This window comes from Macaca thibetana, chromosome 15 (genome assembly GCF_024542745.1).
Source record: "Macaca thibetana thibetana isolate TM-01 chromosome 15, ASM2454274v1, whole genome shotgun sequence".
Classification (NCBI taxonomy): domain Eukaryota; kingdom Metazoa; phylum Chordata; class Mammalia; order Primates; family Cercopithecidae; genus Macaca; species Macaca thibetana.
The window spans coordinates 107,876,147-107,896,790 of NC_065592.1; the positions used below are offsets into that span (position 1 = coordinate 107,876,147).

Here is a 20,644-nt window from a genome sequence, read left to right on the forward strand (position 1 = left end):
AGGGTGTAACAAGTTTATTGAGAAATAATTAACACACCATGCAGTTCACTCATTTAAAATATACAATTCATTGACTTTAGTATTTTCAGAGTTATGCAGTCATCATTACAATCAATTTTAGAACATTTTCATCACCCTAAAAACAAACCCCATATCATTTAGCCATATTCACTAGTTTTCTGCTCCTCCCTCAGCCCTAGGTAACCACCCACCTTCTTTGTATAGATTTGCCTATAAGCCTCTGAAATAAAAAGCAAGTGGTCTACTGTGACTGGCTTATTTCACTCAGCATAATTTTTCATGATGCATCTGTGCTATAGCAGGTATTGATGCAGGGTTTTTGCTCCTTAATTCAGCTAAATCTGGGTTCTTCTCTCATGATCAGGAAAAATTAAGCACGTGGACACACTGAAGGGTGAGGAGGACAGAATTTATTAAGTGAAAGCTCTCAGCAAAGAGAAGGGTCCTGCAATCAGATTTCCACCTCACAATTGAATACCAGGACCAGCACACATGAGCTGAAGAGGCCAGGCTCCTCCTCTGCATAAGGCATGAATTCCTGGTGGCTCCACACCAACCCGCCAGTGCATGTGGGCCTCTGGTCCGCTGCTGGCATGTCCAGGCAAAACCCTGTGCAGGTTCCCTTATCTACACCAGATGTTTTGTCCGGTGTAGACACTTGTGGGCCCGGTTGGAGATTCTCCTGAGTAATATTCCATTGTATGGATAAATCAAACATTTTATGTATCCATTCATGAGGTGATGGACCTTGGGTTCTTTCCACTTTTTGACTCTTATTAATAATGCTGCTGTAAACATTTATGTATAAGTTTTTGTGCTTACATATGTTTTTATTTTTCTGGAGCATATGCTTATGACTCGAATTTCTGAGTCATATGGTAACTTCTTGCTTAACCTTTTAAGGAGCTGCCAGTTTGTTTTCCAAAGTGGCCACACCCCTTTACCTTCCCAGCAGCATTGGATAAGGGTTTTAATTTCTTTGCATTTTTCCTAACACTTATTTTGTCTTTTTTATTGAACGAAGGTTTCATCCTGTGGGGTGAAGTGATACCACAAGTTGGTTGTGATTTACATTTTCCTAATGACTAATTACATTAAGCATCTATTAATGTGCTTATTATCCATCTTTATGTCTTCTTTGCAGAAATATCTATTCAAAATCTTTGCCCATTTTTTAAATTGAGTTATCTTGTTATTTACGAATTGCAAGCATTTTTTATATATCCTATATATGTAAGTCCCTTATCAGATATATGCTTTTCAAATACTTTCTTCTACTCAGTGTCTTACGTTTTCACTTCTTGATACTATCTTCTCAGGCATAGCGGTTTTCAATTTTGAAGTCCATTGAATCCATTTTTCCTTTGGAGTCATAGCTAAGAAAACACTGCCAAATGCAGTCACAAAGATTAATATCAATATTTTCTTCTGAGAGTTTTATAGTTTTAGCTGTTACAGTTAACTGTTTTATTTTGGGTTAATTTTTAAATATGGTATTTGGTGAGAATCCAACTTTATATATATATTTTTCACATGCATACCCAGTTGTTCCAACACCATTTGTTGAAAACTATTCTTTTCCCATTCTATTTTTTTGTTAACCTTGTATAAAATCAGTTGACTGTAAATGTGCAAGTTTATTTTTAGATTATCAATTCTTAGCTTGTTTATGTCTATTCTTAAACCAGGACCAAATCGAATTTAATGAGAAGATTTTTTCCAAGCATGTTGCATGTTACCAGTTGTCTTATATCATAATAAAAGTTAAATGTAGTGGAATATTTACTTCACCTTTTGTGTCTTAAAGACGTCTGTGGCCAGCTTATACCTTACTTACTCTAAGACATGATGGCAAGTCAGGCTTACAAGACACACTTTATTTCTTTTTTTCTTCATTCAAACCTTCAGTCTCTTATCCAGTGCCTCCCTCTATAGTTTCATTTTCAGTAAATTTTGGTCACAGGATCTGCTGACATAGTCTACTATTTAGTGCATTATGTTTTGCTAACTCATTATAATTCATAGAATCATCCACAGATGTTTACCATCCAGGAAGGAGAAGTTTAAGTCTGAGCTGCCAGCTTTCCTCAGTGGAAACCAAGTGAAGTCATCATCTTCCAGTTCGCAGATCCTCTTGCCATGTGGTAGCTGGTTCTCTTGAGTAGCACTGTGGCTAATCCTTTTTTTGGTGCAGATCTTGCATTCTCAGAAACCACAGTTTCCTGCATAAACCTCCTTTTCCTGAAACAGAGATGCACAGCTCTGCTTTCCAGCTCAGTGGACGATTCTTGGAATAAAAAGTTTAGCTCATTCCAAGAAAAAGTTTTAGGAGTGCAGCAGTTAAAAATCAGGTAATGTTCAGGCAATTTATCAGAGACAAATAGTAGATTAGTATTTTGAATTTCAAAATTTCAGAGGCGAGTTTTGTGCTATAGAGAAGCATTGTGGTGTAACATAGAGAGCAGACGATCTTAACTTCTCCATACAAACAAGCCTGGAGTAAAGGAGAAACTGCATTTGATGTCTTAACACTCAAAGCACACTATGTTTATATTACTTCTGTGAAGACTAAAAATCATTCCATAATGTTCTTATTGCCTCATTGAGAAAAAGGAAAATGAAAATTGAATACTAGATTGATTAATAAATACTCAAAGCTGCTTCTTTTAGAATTTTCATTAATTGAAATCAGGTAAATGTCTGATTTTGGTTATGTAACCAAGTATTTCTAGTTGTTTTTCAAATCATATGTCTTCTTGCTTCGCAGTCTTATTTCATGAGTTGAGGGGAAATTGTAAGGAGACACCCTTGCCTTGTTATCAGAGTTCGTAATTGAAAGGAGTTTTAGGAAAAGTTCCTCTTCATCTGCTTATGTCTCTCTCCTGGTTATCTGCTGCTTCTCAATAATGTTTGTCATCAATAAATTAATCTCAACATTTATTAGATCCTACTTTAAAGGAGACTCTTTTCTGCTGCATAAGTTACGTTTCCTGTTGTCTCTTTTTAAAACGTATTTTTCTAACAATTACCCAGAGATTTTTAGCTTAACAGAAAAACATTAATTTTGTTCATCAACCTGTGGTTTGGAAAAAGGTTGGCCAGGACAGCTTGTCTCTGCTCCCCTCAGCTTCCCTAGGAACAGCTGATCACTTGGGGAAATGGAATCATCTGAAGCTTTGCTCACCCATGTGTTTGATGGTTGATGCTGGCCATTGGCTGGAACCTTGCTTGGGGCAGGCAGCATGAACACTGACACTGGCACTCCCAGTCTGTCTTTGTGGTCTGATCTCTCTCACAATCTGGGGGCTGAGTTTGAAGGGAAAGCAGTCTGAGATAGGGAAGCCACATGGTATCCCTTTTACTGCATTCTATTCATTAGAAGGAAGTCAGTAAGGATGGCCCATATTCTGTTCTTTTAGTGGGATGAATATAGCTTCTCTTTTGTTTTAATTGACAAGTATATACATAATTATGGGCTATAAAGTGACACTTTGATACGGGAGTATAGTGTGTAAAGATCAAGCCAACTAGCATATTTACTACTTCAACCATTTTTCATTGAATTGTGAACTTTCAAAATCTTCTAGCTTTTTAAAAATATAAATAAATCATAGTTAACCACATTCACCCTACAATGCCACAGACCACCAGAACTTATTCCTCTTATCTAACTGTGATTTTGTATCCATTAACCAGACTCCCCTCCCCTACTTCTGTGTGCTTTTTTGCTGTTGTTAAGAGACATGGTCTTGCTAGTGTCCTCTGCTCTCCAGGCAACTGTAGTCACCCAGACCAGAGACAGTGATTTGATCATAGCTCACTGCAGCCTCAAACTCTTGGGCTTATTTGATCCTCCCACCTCAGCCTCCTGAGCAGCTGGGATTGTGGACATGCACCATTGCACTTGTCTGATTTTTCACTTTGTAGAGATGTCTCTCTGTGTTACTCAGCCTGCTCTGGAGCTTTTGGTCTCCAGTGATTCTCCTGCCTTGGTCTTTCAAAGTGCTAGGAAATTACAGGCATCAGCCGTGTCGCCCAGCCCTCAATTTTTCTTTAGCTCCTACACATGAGTGCGAATGTACAGTATTTATCTTTCTGTGTCTGCACTTAACGTAACATACTCCAGACTGATCCACATGGCCACAAATAAAAGGATTTCATTTTTTATATGGTGTATAATATTCCATTTGCATGTGTACCACAATTTTTTGTCCATTCATTTGTTGATGGACATGAAGGTTGATTTTATACATTAGCTGTTGTGAATAGTGCTACAATAAACTTATGAGGACAGGTATCCTTTCGATCTATTGTTTTCTTTTCTATTGCCTGAATACCCAGTAGTGGGGTTGCTGGATCCCTTGACAGTTCCATTATTAGTTTTTTGAGAAAACCTCACGTTGTTTTCTAAGTGGCTTCACTAATTTACCTTCCCACCAACACCATGTAAGAGTTTACTGTTCTCTGAAACCTCACCAGCGTTTGTTATTTTTTTTTTGTCTTTTCCTCGATAGCCAATTATTCTAAATGGAGCAAGATTATATCACATTGTAGGTTTGATTCCCTAATGATTAATGACACTGAACATTTTTAAATGTATTTATTGGCCATTTGTATTTCTTTTTTTTTTTCTTAAAAAAGAAGAAATATCTAACCACATCTTTTGCCCAATTTTGAACTCAGTTTATTGTTTTTACTCTCAGGGTATTTGAGTTCCTTGTTTATTTTGGATATTTGTCTTTTATTAGATGAAAAACTTGAAAATATTTTCTTCCATTCTATAGGTTTTCACTTCGCTCAGTTGTAGTACTGTTTGTCTATCGTTTGTTTTTTGCCTGTGCTTCTGATGTCTTACCCATACAAATCTTTGTGCAGACTAATGTCCTGAAGCATTTTCCCTATGTTTACTTATAGTAGTTTGATAATTTTGGGCCTTACATTTCAGTCTTCAATTGATTCTGAGTTTATTTCGCTATATAGTGTTAGATAGGAAGCTAGTGTCATTCTCCATATGGATAGTTTTCCCAGTGCCTTTCATTTGAAGGGGGTGTCCTTTCCCTAATGTATGTTCTTGGCACCTTAGTCCAAAATCAGTTGGCTGTAAATATGTGGATTTATTTCTAGGTGCCGTATTCTATGGCCTTTACCCCAAGAATCATTACTTCTTAAAATGCAATTCAAATTAGCATGAAATATTTGCAGTTTAGGAAAAGCCTTATGGCATCAGAATCCTTATTTTCAGGATTCATTATTTTGTGGTTTTTTGAGATATGGTCTTTGTCTGTCATCCAGGCAGAAGTGCAGGGATGTGTTCATAATTCACTGCAGCCCTGAACTCTGGGTACAAGCCATCCTTTTGCCTCAGTCTCCCAACTAGCTGGGTCTACAGGCCTGAGCCACCATGCCTGGCTAATTTTTTAAAATTTTTTTGTGGAGATGAGTGTCTCACTGTGTTGCTCTGGCTGATCTCAAATTCCTGGCCTCCAGTGATCTTTCTGCCACAGCCTCCTAAAGTGCTGGGATTACAGGCACAAGTCACCAGGCCTAGCCTAGAGTATTATATTATTTTCAAAGTCTTATTCTGAGAGCCATTTATTGACTTTGGCCTAAATAACAATATGATAGCTCTGAAACTTTTTTTGACAAATTTTGGGGAGTGGCCATGAGGGAAGGGGTTGGACACTTTTCACTAAGAGATCACTTTGGCCTAAATAACTCAATGTGATAGCTCTGAAACTTTTTTTGACAAATTTTGGGGAGTGGCCATGAGGGAAGGGGTTGGACACTTTTCACTAAGAGATCACTTTGGCCTAAATAACTCAATGTGATAGCTCTGAAACTTTTTTTGACAAATTTTGGGGAGTGGCCATGAGGGAAGGGGTTGGACACTTTTCACTAAGAGACCACTCAGTGCCGTTTCAGGAGGAACAAAAACGAATCATCGGGAAAATAAAAAGATCAAGCGCAGATGTTCTGTGGCAAAGATGATGATAGTAGAGCGTGTATTTTTGTGACTCATGGTAGCTTTAACTTCGCTCTTAAAATTCTGAGTAATTTAAGGGTTCACATTTGAAGACTGTGCTACATTATTGATAACATGTTATTGCAAGTAAATGCATTTCAAAATTTGCTATTGGTTTTGTATTAGATTATTCGCAGCCTACTTCCCTATCAAGCTCTATTATTTTATTCATGCAGTTTGATGATCTTATGGCCGAGAAGGAAGCTGTATCTTCAAAATGTGTCAATTTGGCTAAAGACAATCAAGTTCTTCAACAAGAGTTTTTATCTATGAGAAAAATACAAGAGAAATGTGAAAAACTTGAGGAGGATAAAAAGATGTTGGAAGAAGAAGTATTAACTCTTAAGACACATATGGAAAACAATATGGTAGAACTTGGTAAAGCACAAGAATATAAATCGGAGCTAGATGAAAAGACAATGCAGATAATAGAAAAATTAGAAGAAATCCATTTACAGGTTAGTTTTTAAAGTCAGGTAAGTTTATCTGTAATGTGCTTTCATTTGTTTCACTGCAAATTATATTTTGGATATGTATATATTGTGTTTCCTCTGCCTCTCTTACAGCAATTTCCTTTGTAGGGTTCTAGAAAAAAAGTGGCATCTTTTTTCTTTTAAATATTTAAATTTCCATTATTTTTATAACAAAATTCATCTTTCAAAGTAATGATTCTCGGCCGGGCGCGGTGGCTCAAGCCTGTAATCCCAGCACTTTGGGAGGCCGAGACGGGCGGATCACAAGGTCAGGAGATCGAGACCATCCTGGCTAACACGGCGAAACCCCGTCTCTACTAAAAACACAAAAAATTAGCCGGGCGAGGTGGCGGCGCCTGTGGTCCCAGCTACTCGGGAGGCTGAGGCAGGAGAATGGCGTGAACCCGGGAGGCGGAGCTTGCAGTGAGCTGAGATCTGGCCACTGCACTCCAGCCTGGGCGACAGAGCGAGACTCCGTCTCAAAAAAAAAAAAAAAAAAAAAAGTAATGATTCTCACTATAGAGTCATTTCAATATTAAGACCAGTTGGCATAAGAGAAGACTGTGATTTAGAAATTATGTGATACTTTTGAATTGGTCTTAAGCTATGTTGTTCATTGTTCACTTTTTTAAATTATAAATGGATTCTATTATTTTTATATGACTAGATTACATTAATACTGACATAATTATTATTTCAAATTTATTTAAATTAGACTTAATTCTGAATTCAGTTATTAGTTTTGTTGATATTGCTGATAAATATGTTAAGTTTCAGCTTCTTTTTTTAATGTATTAAAAATTGCTCTTTGAATCACTGACTCAAAATGAAAGACCACAAACATGGTAATTAGGTAATAATTGTTTTAAAAGTGTATTCTTTCATTTGTTTTAGGAACAAGCACAGTATGAAAAACAATTAGAGCAGTTAAACAAGGATAATACGGCTTCACTAAATATGAAGGAACTCACACTTAAAGATGTGGAATGTAAATTCTCCGAAATGAAAACTGCTTATGAAGAGGTTACAACCGAATTAGAAGAATATAAGGAAGCCTTTGCAGCAACATTGAAAGCTAACAATTCCATGTCAAAAAAAATAATGAAGTAAGTCAAAACATACACTCATAGAAAACGAATTAAACTCATTAATTTGTTTTGCAAGCATAATTTTTAGTGACATGACTTCAGGAGATCAGTAGAAAGTGAATGCTAATCTGATAATGTAATTTTGGAAAATAATGTTAGTAAGTAATCTTACCTTTAAAATGTTCATCAAGGATAGTTGCTGTCTCTATTCTCTCTCTCTTTTTTTTTTTTTTTTTTTTTTTGCTTTTGTATGGCTTTTTTCCCCTGAAAAGTCTCATGTAGTTAACCTGATCTGTTGGGTTTTTTCACTGTTTTTGAAGCTTTATAATTAATTAAGTGATCTTGTTATAAAATTACTTGTCAGAATTTCCCTAAATAGAAATATTAATGAGTTTAATTTATTTTTTGGTAGATCATAACCTAAACCCAAAGTGTCGAGTGGTACTGCTACTCTGGGCACATCCTGGCGCTGAGGCAGGGACTGTTATTGATTGTGATCTTTAGTGTTATCACTAGAGGGTGCCTCAAGAAAGACTATTTGTGTAACATTTTCAAGGAGTTACAGAAAGGCATCCTTGTGAAATATGGAATAATTATCACAGGAATGAAAAGAAGTATAATCCACAAGGTGGTTAAAAGAAAAACACCATGTTCAGCCTAAAGGGGTATGTGGAAGGCAGAAAGAACAAGCCCCACCTGCAGTGCCTTGGTCACAGTGCTGGGGGCTAATTGCCTTCAGAGATGCTTTAGTTCTCTTTGATCACCAACCAACCAATCTGGTTCTCCCCCAGGAGTTGTTACTCTGAGTTACTCCTCAGTGCCAAATACTCAATTGTTCTTAGATCACGGGTGAAATGTACAAGGGTGAAACCTGAAACTGGTTTACTAAACACAAGTATTTCTAGATTATTTTTGTTCATTTTAGTTTTCTTAATCTACATTCTTTAAGGAGTACAACATGATGTTTGGTATAATTATTTATAGTGAAGTCGTTCTTATAGTCAAGCAAATTAACATATTCATTGTCCCACATATTACCCTTTAAATACAAATATTTCTATGGAATCTGTAGAATCTTACAAGTAGAGCTATTTTAGAAGGCAGCTAGGTTACCTGTTGAGCCGTACATCAGTGATAGCCATTTCTTTTCCCTCCTTTGAACTGCTTGTTCAGTAGAAATCACCTTAGAAACACATATACTTATTTAGAATAATTTTAAAATTACAATTGCTTACAAGAGGTAGGCTCTCACACATCTTTGGTGTGAAAACACTGTTGAGTGGGTAATTTGGTTTACTCTCAGGGCAACTTTTTAAAAAATGCAAGTCATTAAGAATCATTCAAGGAAAAATGAAATACTAAGCATTTGTCTTTGCTATCTTTACAGATCGAATAAGAAAATAGCAATGATCAACACCAAGCTCCTTATGGAGAAAGAGCGGATGAAATATTTTCTCAGCACTCTTCCTACGAGGCCACACCCAGAGTTACCTTGTGCTGAAAATCTTAATAGTACAGGACTCAACAGAAAATATATTCCCAAAACGCCCATAAGAATTCCTACTTCAAACCCACAGACTTCAAATAACTGCAAGAACTCCTTGACTGAGGTTAGTTATATGACCGTTTCTCTTTTGGCTTTCATTTCTTTGATATAATTCTTGTTTATAATTTGGTGAAATACTGAGCTGTTCTGTTGACTTATGCATGTTAAGTAAAGATTATAATTAGCTGTGTTAACACAGAAAGGAAATGGGAACTTTACATTTTTTAATTCCCTGGAGCTCTCATTTTCAAGAGATACCCATTGCTAACTTTGTTCAATAAATGTGACTAAACTGACACATTTAAAATTTCTTTAAAAGCTGCATTTAAGTTAGGTTTTAGAAAATGCATGTTATTGCCTAAAAACTGACAGTATACTTTGAGATTCTTTGTCTTTGATTGTAGTTTCTCTGTGGTTCATATCATGTTTTTTTCTTTTCTTTTCTTTTTGAGATGGAGTCTTGCTCTGTTGCCTAGGCTAGAGTGCAGTGGCGCGGTCTCAGCTCATTGCAACCTCTGCCTGCCAGGTTCAAGTGATTCTCCTGCCTCAGCCTCCCGAGTAGCTGGGACTACAGGTGCCTGCCACAACACCTGGCTAATTTTTGTATTTTTAGTAGAGATGGGATTTCACCATATTGGTCAGGCTGATCTCAAACTCCTCCTGACCTTGTGATCCAACTGCCTCAGCTTCCCAAAGTGCTGGGATTACAGGGTGAGCCTCCGTACCCAGCCTATACCACTTTTAAAGTTTCTTTGCACCATCTTAACTCTTCCCACTCATAATCACAAGTGAATGACTGGCAACCAAACACTTAACCACATACAGATATTTATTATTTAATAGAATCCAAAATAAGTGCATTTTATGAATTAAATAAACAGAACACTAAAAGGTTCATTTCCATTTTTCTGTTAAAAGCTTTGTGCTTAGCCAGGTGCAGTGGCTCATACCTATAATCCCAGCATTTTGGGAGGCCAAGGCAGGTGGATCACCTGAGGTCAGGAGTTTAAGACCAGCCTGGCCAACATGATGAAACCCCGTCTCTATAAAAATACAAAAATTAGCCAGGCGTGGTGGCAAGCACTTGTAATCCCAGCTACTCAGGACGCTGAGACAGAAGAATTACTTGAACCCATGAGGCAGAGGTTGCAGTGAGCCAAGATCATGCCACTGCACTACAGCCTGGGTGACAGAGGGAGACTCCATCTCAAAAAAAAAAAAAGACTTTGACTTTTCTTACCTAAGAGTACATCCTCTGACTAGAAAAATCCTGGAAGAAAACTTAGGAAACACTCTTCTGGATATTGCACTTGTCACTTAATTTATGGCTAGGTCCTCAAAAGCAATTGCAAGAATAACAAAAATTGACAAGTTTGATCTAATTAAGCTAAAGAGCTTCTGCACAGCATGAGAAACTATCAAGGGATTAATTAAACAGACAGCCTAAAGAATGGAAGAAAATATTCACTCACAATGCACACAGCAAAGGCCTGTTATTCAGAATCCATAAGGAAACTAAACAAATCAACTAGCAAAAAATAAATAACCCCATTAAACATGAGCAAATGACATGAACAGACACTTTTCAAAAGAACACATAGAAGTGGCTAACAAACATGTTAACAAATGCTTACCGTTGCTAATCCTCAGAGAAATGCCAAGCAAAACATCAATGAGAAACCATCTCACACCAGTCAGAATAACTTCTGTTAAAAAGCAAAAACAAACAAACAAACAAACAAAAAAATCAGATGTTAGGGAGGCTGTATAGAAAAGGAAATACTTACACACTGTTGGTGGCAATGTAAATTAATTCAGCTACTATGGAGAGCAGTTTGGAAATTAAGAACTAAGAAGGATCAACATAACTCTTCCCACCCATAATCACAAGTGAATGACTAATGACTGGCAACCAAACGCTTAACCACATATAGATATTTATTATTTAATAGAATCCAAAATAAGTGCATTTTATGAATTAAATAAACAAAACACTGAAAGGTTCATTTCCATTTTTCTGTTAAAAGCTTTGCGCTTGGCCAGGTGCAGTCGCTCACACCTGTAATCCCAGCATTTCGGGAGGCCAAAGCAGGTGGATCACCTGAGGCCAGGAGTTGGAGACCAGCCTAGCCAACATGAGGAAACCCCGTCTCTCCTAAAACTACAAAAATTAGCCAGGCATGGTGGCAGGCACTTGTAATCCCACCCACAGCAACCCCATTACTATACTAGGGGTATACCTGAAGGAAAATAAATCATTGTAACAAAAAGATGCATGCACATGTATGTTCATTGCAGCACTGTTCACAACAGAAAGACATGGAGTCAATCCAGGTGCACCCAACATAGATTGAAAATCCAAGGTAGATTGGAAAATTCCATATATACCATGGAATACTATGCAGCCATGAAAAGAACAAAATCAGGTCCTTTGCAGCAACATGGATACAGTTGTAATCCACTCTCTTAAGCAAACTAATGCAGAAACAGAAACCAAATATCTTGTTTTCACTCACATGTGGGAGCTACACATTAGGTGTACATTGGCGTGAACATGGGAACAGTAGACACTGGGAAATAAGAACGGGGAGGCACAGAGTGGGCCAGGATTGAAAAACTACTTCTTGGGTCCTATGCTCACTACCTGTGTGATGGGTTCACTTGTACTCTAAACCTCAGCATCCCTCAATATACCTTTGGAATAAACTTACACAGGTTCCACTTTAATTTAGAATACAAACTAGAAAATAAAAGAAAAATGTACTATAAAAATATTTTTTCTATAAGTAGAGAATAGAAATTTCTTTTTAAGAAAAAATTTATTGATGTAAAAAATGATTAAACTTTTTATAAAGGGCAGAGTTTTGCTAAGAATTTCAAAGCAATGCATTCATTTCAAAATATGACTTTAATTGTTTAACCTTTTTTTTCTTTTTATCCGAGTCTCACTCTGTCACTAGACTGGAGTGCAGTGGCACAATCTCAGCTCACTGCAATCTACGCCTCCTGACTTCGAGTGATTTTCCTGCCTCAGCCGCCTGAGTAGCTGGGACTACAGGCATGCGCCAACATGCCCAGCTAATTTTTGTATTTTTAGTAGAGACAGGGTTTCACCATGTTGGCCAGGATGGTCTCGATCTCTTGACCTTGTGATCTGCCCACCTTTGCCTCCAAAAGTGCTGGGATTACAGGTGTGAGCCGCCGTGACCAGCCTTTCTAAAATTATGTATATCCAATAGACCAATATTATCTATTTTTGTCAGATTACTCTAAATAGCATTACACAGATATAGCCTCTATTATCTAAACTTAAAATAAGTAGAAATTTTACTTATGTGATTATTTTTCTGTCTAAGCAAACTTATGTCTAGTCACTAAAAATTCTAAAGGCCACATTTTGTAAGTGATATCTTATTCTCATGATAATGTCTCCTGTTTAACTTAAACATTATTTTTTTAAACTTATTTTAGATGGAGCCGGACTGTGTAGAACAAATAATTAGAGAAACAAAGAAAAGTATGTTGCCAAAATTTATTAATTAAATTTAGGTTTATTTTAGTAATAAAGTGTAAATAGCAAATGGCATTCCTTTTCATTGTGGGTTAGTAGATACTATGTACAGTATCTTTTTCTTACACACATCTAATGAAAGATGTGAAAATAAAAACTTTCACAGTGAAAAGTATACTTATGCACTGTTAATTCATCATGTTACATACCTTAAAAAATTCCCAAGAAGTGTATCCATCTCTTTTTCACTGGCTCTACAATTTCTTCACTTTTGCCATCCTCATGGAACTGTCAGCCAGCACACCGAAATGATTCTCAGAAAACAAAGGCATCGTCAGGTTCTCAGGGTTTTGGTACAGACTGAAGGCCAACAGACCTCAGACTCACTTAGAAATACTTAGCTGAGCAATAACCCTTCATAAGCAGCCACTTGACAGGTGGCATTTTAAACCTCCTGTCGTTTACTGTGTCATTGACTTGTCTTACATCTGTTCTCAGGAAAAGTTCTAAAATTTTCACCATGAAATAAAAACACCCATGTCAATGTAATTGTCTAGTTACTCAGCCTTGTCTCTTGCCACTTACCGCACTCTGCCCTTTGCTCTAGCACCAAAGTGGACGGAGTAGAACTCTGCAGGGCTCTTTCTCACATCAGGCTCTTTGCCTTCGCCTCTTTCCTCTATCTGGCAAGCTTTTCTTTGTCCTTCAGGCATCAACCTATGCATCTCCTCCACCAGAAAGCCCATGATATTGACACAAAAGTGAAATAGATGTCCCTTCTGTATGTTCCAGTAGTGCCCTGCTGTATACCTGTCATGGTATCTGTGACTCTATATGGACATTGCCTGCCTGTCTGTTTTTTAGGTTATAGCATATGACTGTTGAGAGGTGGACCATGCCATCTTCATCTTGTAATTCCAGTGCTAGTTCTAGTACCTTAGCATGTGGCTGTTGAGTACATGAATGAAGAATGAAAAAGCTGTGATATTTAACCACAATTAGAATTAATGCCATGTATAAATTATTTAATAGTAGTTTTGTATTATAATTGTACATACATATTCCTCATTCTTATTAACGCTGATAACGTTCTCAATGCTTTACATTTTAAAGTTACACTTGGTTAACTGAAATGTTTTAGGTAAAGAACATAATTCTTTCTTTTTTCTTTCCAGCTTTTGATGTGTTGGGCACTTGCTCCGGTCTACTTTCTTCTCTAGAATCCACTGGTAAGCCACATCTAATGAAGAGGATATTTAACCAGAAAATCTTAAAGAAAAGTTGTGTGATTTAAAAGATCATAAAACTTTATCACTGGGCCATTTACATGAAATTTTAATTGTTTTTCATAAATATATAACATTTTCATATCATATGTATGATGAAAATTTTTATGGTATTTTAAATGATGTTTCTTCGCCTCCTTAAGTTTTAAGTGGATCTTGCAAATGATCCATTGAGTTTGGCATACTCAAATTGCCCAAATGTCAGTTGTTTAAACAGCCAAACAACCAAGTCATCATTGATACTTTAGTAAAGGTCATCAAAGGCTTATTTTCATTTTACAGTTTTTATTACTACATATAGTAGGAGACTTAAGGAGTACCTGCCAGGTTCATCCATACTAATGTTATGATTTTCTTTTTGTAGTTCAACAGTATTTTGTGTGGAGATACTTTGAGGCTCTGTAAACACTGGTTACTCCTCAAAACCCACTAGATTTAGCATTTCATTGATGACTTGTCTTTGAACAAGTATTACTGTGATGGTTGCCAGATGATTATTTTCTTATTCTCTTCTTCGTTCTACATGGAGAAATAAAACGAGTAAATAAAGGAGAAAGGAAAGCTCATGATTCTGGTGCTCCAATTCCCCAAGATTAGGCCAGGAGTAGACATTTCAAGCTGACTTTATGTCCTTCTTATTTGTCCCCGTTACTCTGTCAGCACTTTTTTACTTTCTGGCATAAGATGTTCTAAACTAATCTTGTATTTTCTCTGCCTCAGCCCTAGAATGAGTAATTTTTCTTAGAAGCAGAGTTGGAGCCACCGAGGAAGCACAGGTGAGTCTTCCCCAGCATGCACTCACTAGTCCCCAACAGAAGAACTGTTGCTACATCCACTGAGGTACCAAGAAACTAGCAGAGGGCCTTCTGGCTATCTGGGGACAGTCCTGACGTGGTCCCTGGCTCAGCCTCAAGGGTTCTGGATTAGTCTCCCTGCAGCCTCTGTGCTGTGTCTCTAGATTGGAGCTCTGTGAGATGGGCCCTGGGAGACCCAGCAGCACAGGGTGTCTCCTCTGCCAAATGTCTCTCCCTTCCTCGCACTCTGACACTCTGGAATAGGATAGGTGGCGTGTCCAGGCAGTGCCAGGCCACCTCACTGTCTCCTTTGAGATGGACCCAGAGTGCCTTGGGGGGTGAATATGAAGCTGGGCACCTGGAGCCTGAGGCTGACTGTCTCTCCCTGTGTCTTGGAGGAGAGGCCTTGGGGCCCAAGAAAACCCCCAGTGCCTGACCTCTGGGCACACATACAGGGCGGGAGGGTCTGTGGGCTGATGGGGGCATTGTAATGAGACTTTGAACACAGCTGCTCAAGGACCTCATCAGTGGACCATGGTCAGAGATGACCTGGTCATCAGGACCTGGTCAGTTGGGACCTGATCAGCAGGGACCAGGTTAGTGGCAGCTTCCTTAGTGAAGGCCTTACCAGTGGGAACCTGGTGACCTAGTCATTGGAAGCCTAGTCAGTGGGGACCTGGTCAGTGGTGGCCTTATTCATGGAACCTGAACTGCTGGAACGTAAACAATTGATGGGGTCTATTCAGTATACTAGGGGCATGGTCAGTGTGGGGCCTTAGTGGCTTGAAGCCTGGTCAGTGAGGGCCTGGTCAGAGGGGGCTCGGTCAGCTAGGGACTGATCCATGGAGAATTGTTCAGTGGAGGTGGGGTTAGCAGCAACCTGGTAAATTGTGGTCTTGTCAGTGGGAACCAAGTCAGTGGGAAATTGGTCAGTGGGGTCTGGTCCATGAGGCCTATTAATGGGGGCCTGGTTATGGAGACATGGTCAGTGTGGACTTGGTCAGTGGGACCTGGTCAATGGAGGAGTGGTCATTAGGGGCCTCGTCAGTGGGTACCTGGTTAAGGGTGCCTGGTCAGTAGGAACCTGGCCAATTGGCCGCTGTGTGACCTTAGGCAAGGGGTTTGTCTGTGGATCCTCCTTGCCTCCATCTGTAGGGAAGCTGGGTCAGGGCACCTTGGAGGGTTGCTAGAAAGAGTACATGAGAAGATATGTTGAATCCACACTGCTTGACAGACCTAGAACTTTACACTTGACCTGGGTTCCACCTAGAGAGGGTGCCAGCCCTTTCTGCTCTGTCCGGCACCCCTCCTCTGTCTGCATTCCCAGGACCACCTTCCGTGGGGAGGGCAGAGATTGGGGAGCACCTGTGGAGGCTGTAATGCTGGCCCTGCGCCCTGGTGGTGACAGTGATGAGGACCTGGATGCACCTGTGAGTGGAGCAGCTAGGTCTGGCCAGAGAAGCAAGACAAACAAACACACCCATATGTACACACACACACAGATGCACAAACACATTGCATGCACACATGTCAGTTCAGTGGATAGAGGACACTGACTCTGGGCCCTCTTGACCCAAGCAGGCTCCAGTTGTGGTGGGTTGTGTCACCCCACGATGTCACTGTTGCTGAGCCCCCATTGCCTCTGTGTTGTGGAGCAGTTAGAGACACACAGCAGTATCCGTGAGTGGCTCTGCGTGAAGGACTCTTCTAGGTGAAAGGCACATCTCAGCACAGCTGACTGATCAGATTCAGGTGAGTGGAACCTGCTCTGTTCTCTTCCTCCTGGCTTAGGGACAGTCGCTATCAGGTGGGTGGTTTTGGCCTCTGGGCAGCTACTGAGGGTAATCCCTGAGCACTCACCAGGTGCCTGTTCTGTGCTGACAGTCATCTTATTTATCCTCACAGCAATTCCATTCTGCATCTCCTCTGGCCCCCCCCCAAGGACCACCAGGACAACCCCATCAGGGCCCTATCACCAGGCCCAGTCTGGCTCCATGATAGCCAAGAAGCAGATCCAGAGACAACTGCCCTGCATGGTGGCTGCATCTGACTCCCCTTGATGGGTAGTGATGAGCACAACATGGAAGAAGCCAGGGCAGCATGTGGACAGCTGCCCTGCAGCCCCAGATGGCACCTGGGCCTTGGGAAGTCGTTCTCAAAGGGGAAGCTCGTCACTTTGATGTCCCTGGAGGGAAAGGTGAACGTGGCATCCCGACAACCCTGGCAGCCAGCAGCATGCCATACATCTTCTCACCCAACCTGTGGGACAGAGGCCCCCTCCTGGGGAATAAGATCCATACCTAAAGGGTCCTGGCCCAGTCGGGCCTCATCTTGCGCCCTGGGAGGCGAAGGGCACCATGGGCCCCCAGCAGCAACCAGGATTACCACCCAGGGGACTCAGCCTTCTATGGCCCTGGCCAGACTTAGAATTTGGCCCAAGACAGGACAAGCTTACTCAGAGCAGCCTGTCAGTACCCAGGGCCTGTGCATGCCAGGCAAGGCCAACCTGGCTCAAAGAGAAACCAGCCACCTTTGCAAGGGTATGCCTGGAGAAGGTGGACCAGCCACCAACCTCACCCCCTTAAGGAAGCAGGGGTGGCCAGGTTCCCACAGCCTGAGTAGCTGCCACCTGATGGCTGATGGAGCGGAGGCCTGAGGAAAAGCAGATGGCACTGGGGCCCTACCTCCAGGGAGGAATAACTGATTTACCCTGACTGGCAGCGAGTGAGGTTGGTGGCTGATCTACCTGCTCCTGGCACACCCTTGCAGAGGTGGCTGGTTGCTCTTTGAGCCAGCTTGGCCTTGCCTGGCATGCACAGGCCTCAGTGCAACAACTATGCTACAAATGGAGCCACATAGAGAAAATGAGCAGCAGGCTCAGGAGCAGGGTGTGCGCTGCCTTTGGGGCTCTGGTCCATGCATCAGGGCTCCTACAGCACTGTGGGCTTCTTTGGTGCCAAGAGGCAGACCACAAACCATCTTGAGGAGGACTCTATGCTCAAGTACAGAAAGGGCCCAGTCTGGTGGGTGAACCACACGGCCAGCTTCTGGGTGCGGGCACAGTGCCACATCTTCCATCACTTCCTGATGTGCCCCACCAGTGCTGAAGAGACAGCCTGGAGACAGGGCAAGAGGAAGGCTGAGAAGGATGAGATGGTGAATTCCAGCTTCTTCCTGATGCTGAGCCCACCTCCAAGGTGGGCTCAACCTTTAGAAGTGAGAGAGCAAGATTGATGGCTTTGAGTGCTTTACCAGGAAGATGGACAACAGGGCACTCAGCTCAACTTCACAGCCAATGAGTTGACATGCAAGCAGGTGATGGTGATGGGCTTTAAGAAAGAGCATCAGAAGGTGGCCAGTTCTTCAGCCTCAGCCAGGTCTTGGAGCTGGAGCAGGCCATCACTTCACCAGAGATGCCTTCAACACTGATTGGCTCTTTGCCAATCAGCCCAGGCAGGACCTGGACCCAGTCATGGACCTGTTAGTGCTGTCTCAGGGACACCAGACCAAAATCCTGGACATCATCCGTATACACAAGGAAGCTCTTACCAAAGTCATGCAGAGCAGGCAACATGTGGCAGAAGGGAAGACAGAGGTGCAGAGGCTGATGACGCCAGAATCACAGGAACAGGATTTTTGTGGCCACTTTGGCTGAAATTCACTGCTTCCATCCAATTCAAATGAGAGACATGGACTCGCAGATGCAGTATTTCTTGCAACAAGAGATACTAGTTTTTCAAAAAGTCACCCAGGAATTGATAGTGTTGAATGACTAGATACTCCTTTGTGGACTGTTTCCAGTTCAAGGATAGTTTCTACAGCAGAATAATAACACTAGCAAAGAGCTAGTGCCAGCTATTGGTGGTAGGACAAGGATGGTTTTGTTCTCAACTGAAACTCAGCTGAATACAGAATTGTGTAGGAAAGAGTTAATATGGTGATAGAATAGAAAGAGCAGCAAACATGAACTAAATCAGGCTATGAATGCCTACACTACCATTGTAATTTTTGGAAGAATGATACCACTTATTTTATTGCTTTTGAAGTGTGAATATTTTAGTTTATATGCTGTAGACCTCAAACCCTGTGAAGAGTCTCAAAGAAGCTGGCTGGATAAAGCCTGCTGTGGATGTCTTTATATTCAAAGATTGATGATGCAATTCAAGTATGTGTCCCCACCAAATCTCTTGTTGAATTATATTTCCTAATGTGGAAGGTGGATCCTGGTCTAAGGTGATTGAATCCTGAAGGCAAAGTTCTCATGAATGGTTTAGCAGCATCCCGTTGCTACTGTCCTCACAATTATGAGTGACTTCTCATGAGACCTGTTCATTGAAAACTCTGTGTCATGTTCCTACTCTGTGTGTTTTCCTCTTGCCGTGTGAGACAACTCACTCTTTTCCTTGCACGAAGATTGAAAGTTTTCTGAGATTTCCCAGAAGCAGAAGCCACTGTGCTTCCTGTCCACCCTGCAGAACCATGAGCTAATTAAACCTCTTTTTCAAAATAAATCATACAGAAAATGGCAAATGAGGACTGGAGCATTGCTATAAAGATACCTAAAAATGTGGAAGCAGTTTTGGAACTAGGCAATGGACAGAGGTTGGAAGAGTTTGGAGGCTCAGAAGAAGACAGATAGATGAGAAAATGTTTGGACCATCTTAGAGACTGGTTAAATGGTTGTGACAAAAATCCTGACAGAAATATGGACAGTGAAGGCCAGGCTGAGGAGGCCTCAGATAGAAATAAGAAGCTTTCTGGAAAATGTCTTGCTTTTGGATATGGAAAGCTTACACAATGCCTGTACCGTCATTGTACCTTAGAAGCAGTGAACTTGCTTTTTATTTCAGAGGCTCATAGGGAAAAGAGGCTGTAGCCTTGACTCAGATGAGACTTGGGCTTTGTAAGTTTGAGTTAATGCTGAAACGAGCTAATGCTTAAATGACTTAAGACTCATGCTGGCAAGGCATGATTGTATTTTACAATGTGAAAAGGACATGACATTTGTAGGGTCAGGGACAGAATAATATGGTTTGTCTCTGTGTCCCTACAAAAACCCATGTGGAATTATACTCCCTAATGTTAGAGGCAGGGCCTAGGTGGAAAAAGATTTAGTCATAAAATGGTGCGGGTAGATCCTTCACAAATGATAAAGGACCATCCCCTTGATGCTGTCTTCTTGACAGTGAGTGAGTTCTCATGTGATCTGGCTGTTTAACAGGCTGTGGAACCTCTTCCCTCACTCTGTCTTGCTCCTACTGCCATGGGAGACAGCTCATTGTCCCTTGGCCTTCTGGTATAATTAGGAGGCTTCCTGACTCCTCCCAGAAACAAAAGACACTATGCTTCCTTCACAGCCTGCAGAATCCCAAGTCAATTAAACCTCTTTTATTTATGATAATACAGAAAATTAGAACTGCAGAGAGGAGCTGTGAAATATCTTCAAGGCCTTTTTCCATTTGTCTTGGCTATTAGCACAGGACTTCTTTATATGCAAATTTCTGAAGTCTTCTTGAATGTTCCCCCTTAAATCGGGTTTTGTGTTACTGCTACATAGCCAACCTGCTATAGAGATACCTGAAAAAGTAGAAGCAGGTTGAAAGTGGGTAGCAAACAGAGATTGGGATGGTTTGGAGGGATTAGAGAATGACAGAAGGATGAGGGCCTGGTGGGAGTGATTTAATCATGGATGGAAGGTGGGTAGGGGTGGAAGGAAAAAGAGGTGGGTAGGGTGGAGAGGAGTAGGCTGGCTGTAGGGTAGTGGAAGGGTGGGGTGTAGTGGGAGTGGGGAGTTGCCTGCTTCCGAGGCACGGCCTCATGGAAAACTTCTAGGGCAGTGCACCTGTGACTTTGCAGGTTTTAGTCCCCACAGTTGCTCTCATGGACTGGGCTAGTGTTGAGTG

At 40.8% G+C, this 20,644-nt stretch overlaps 2 protein-coding genes across 2 annotated transcripts in view; both read left to right on the forward strand.

Moving 5' to 3' along the window:
• LOC126937344 (ankyrin repeat domain-containing protein 18A-like) overlaps positions 1–19,637 on the forward strand; it is a 71,054-nt gene extending 51,417 nt beyond the window's left edge. The window contains 10 exon segments of the mRNA XM_050760720.1: positions 6,220–6,501; positions 7,411–7,622; positions 8,992–9,214; positions 12,622–12,667; positions 13,837–13,890; positions 14,699–14,787; positions 16,400–16,443; positions 16,445–16,493; positions 16,647–16,670; positions 16,673–19,637. Of these exon segments, the coding sequence (XP_050616677.1) occupies positions 6,220–6,501; positions 7,411–7,622; positions 8,992–9,214; positions 12,622–12,667; positions 13,837–13,890; positions 14,699–14,787; positions 16,400–16,443; positions 16,445–16,493; positions 16,647–16,670; positions 16,673–16,921 (1,272 nt within the window). The 3' untranslated portion in view covers positions 16,922–19,637.
• Positions 1–20,644, forward strand: part of CTSV (cathepsin V) — a 261,994-nt gene that overhangs the window by 154,716 nt on the left and 86,634 nt on the right. The gene's annotated exons all lie outside the window — the stretch shown is intronic.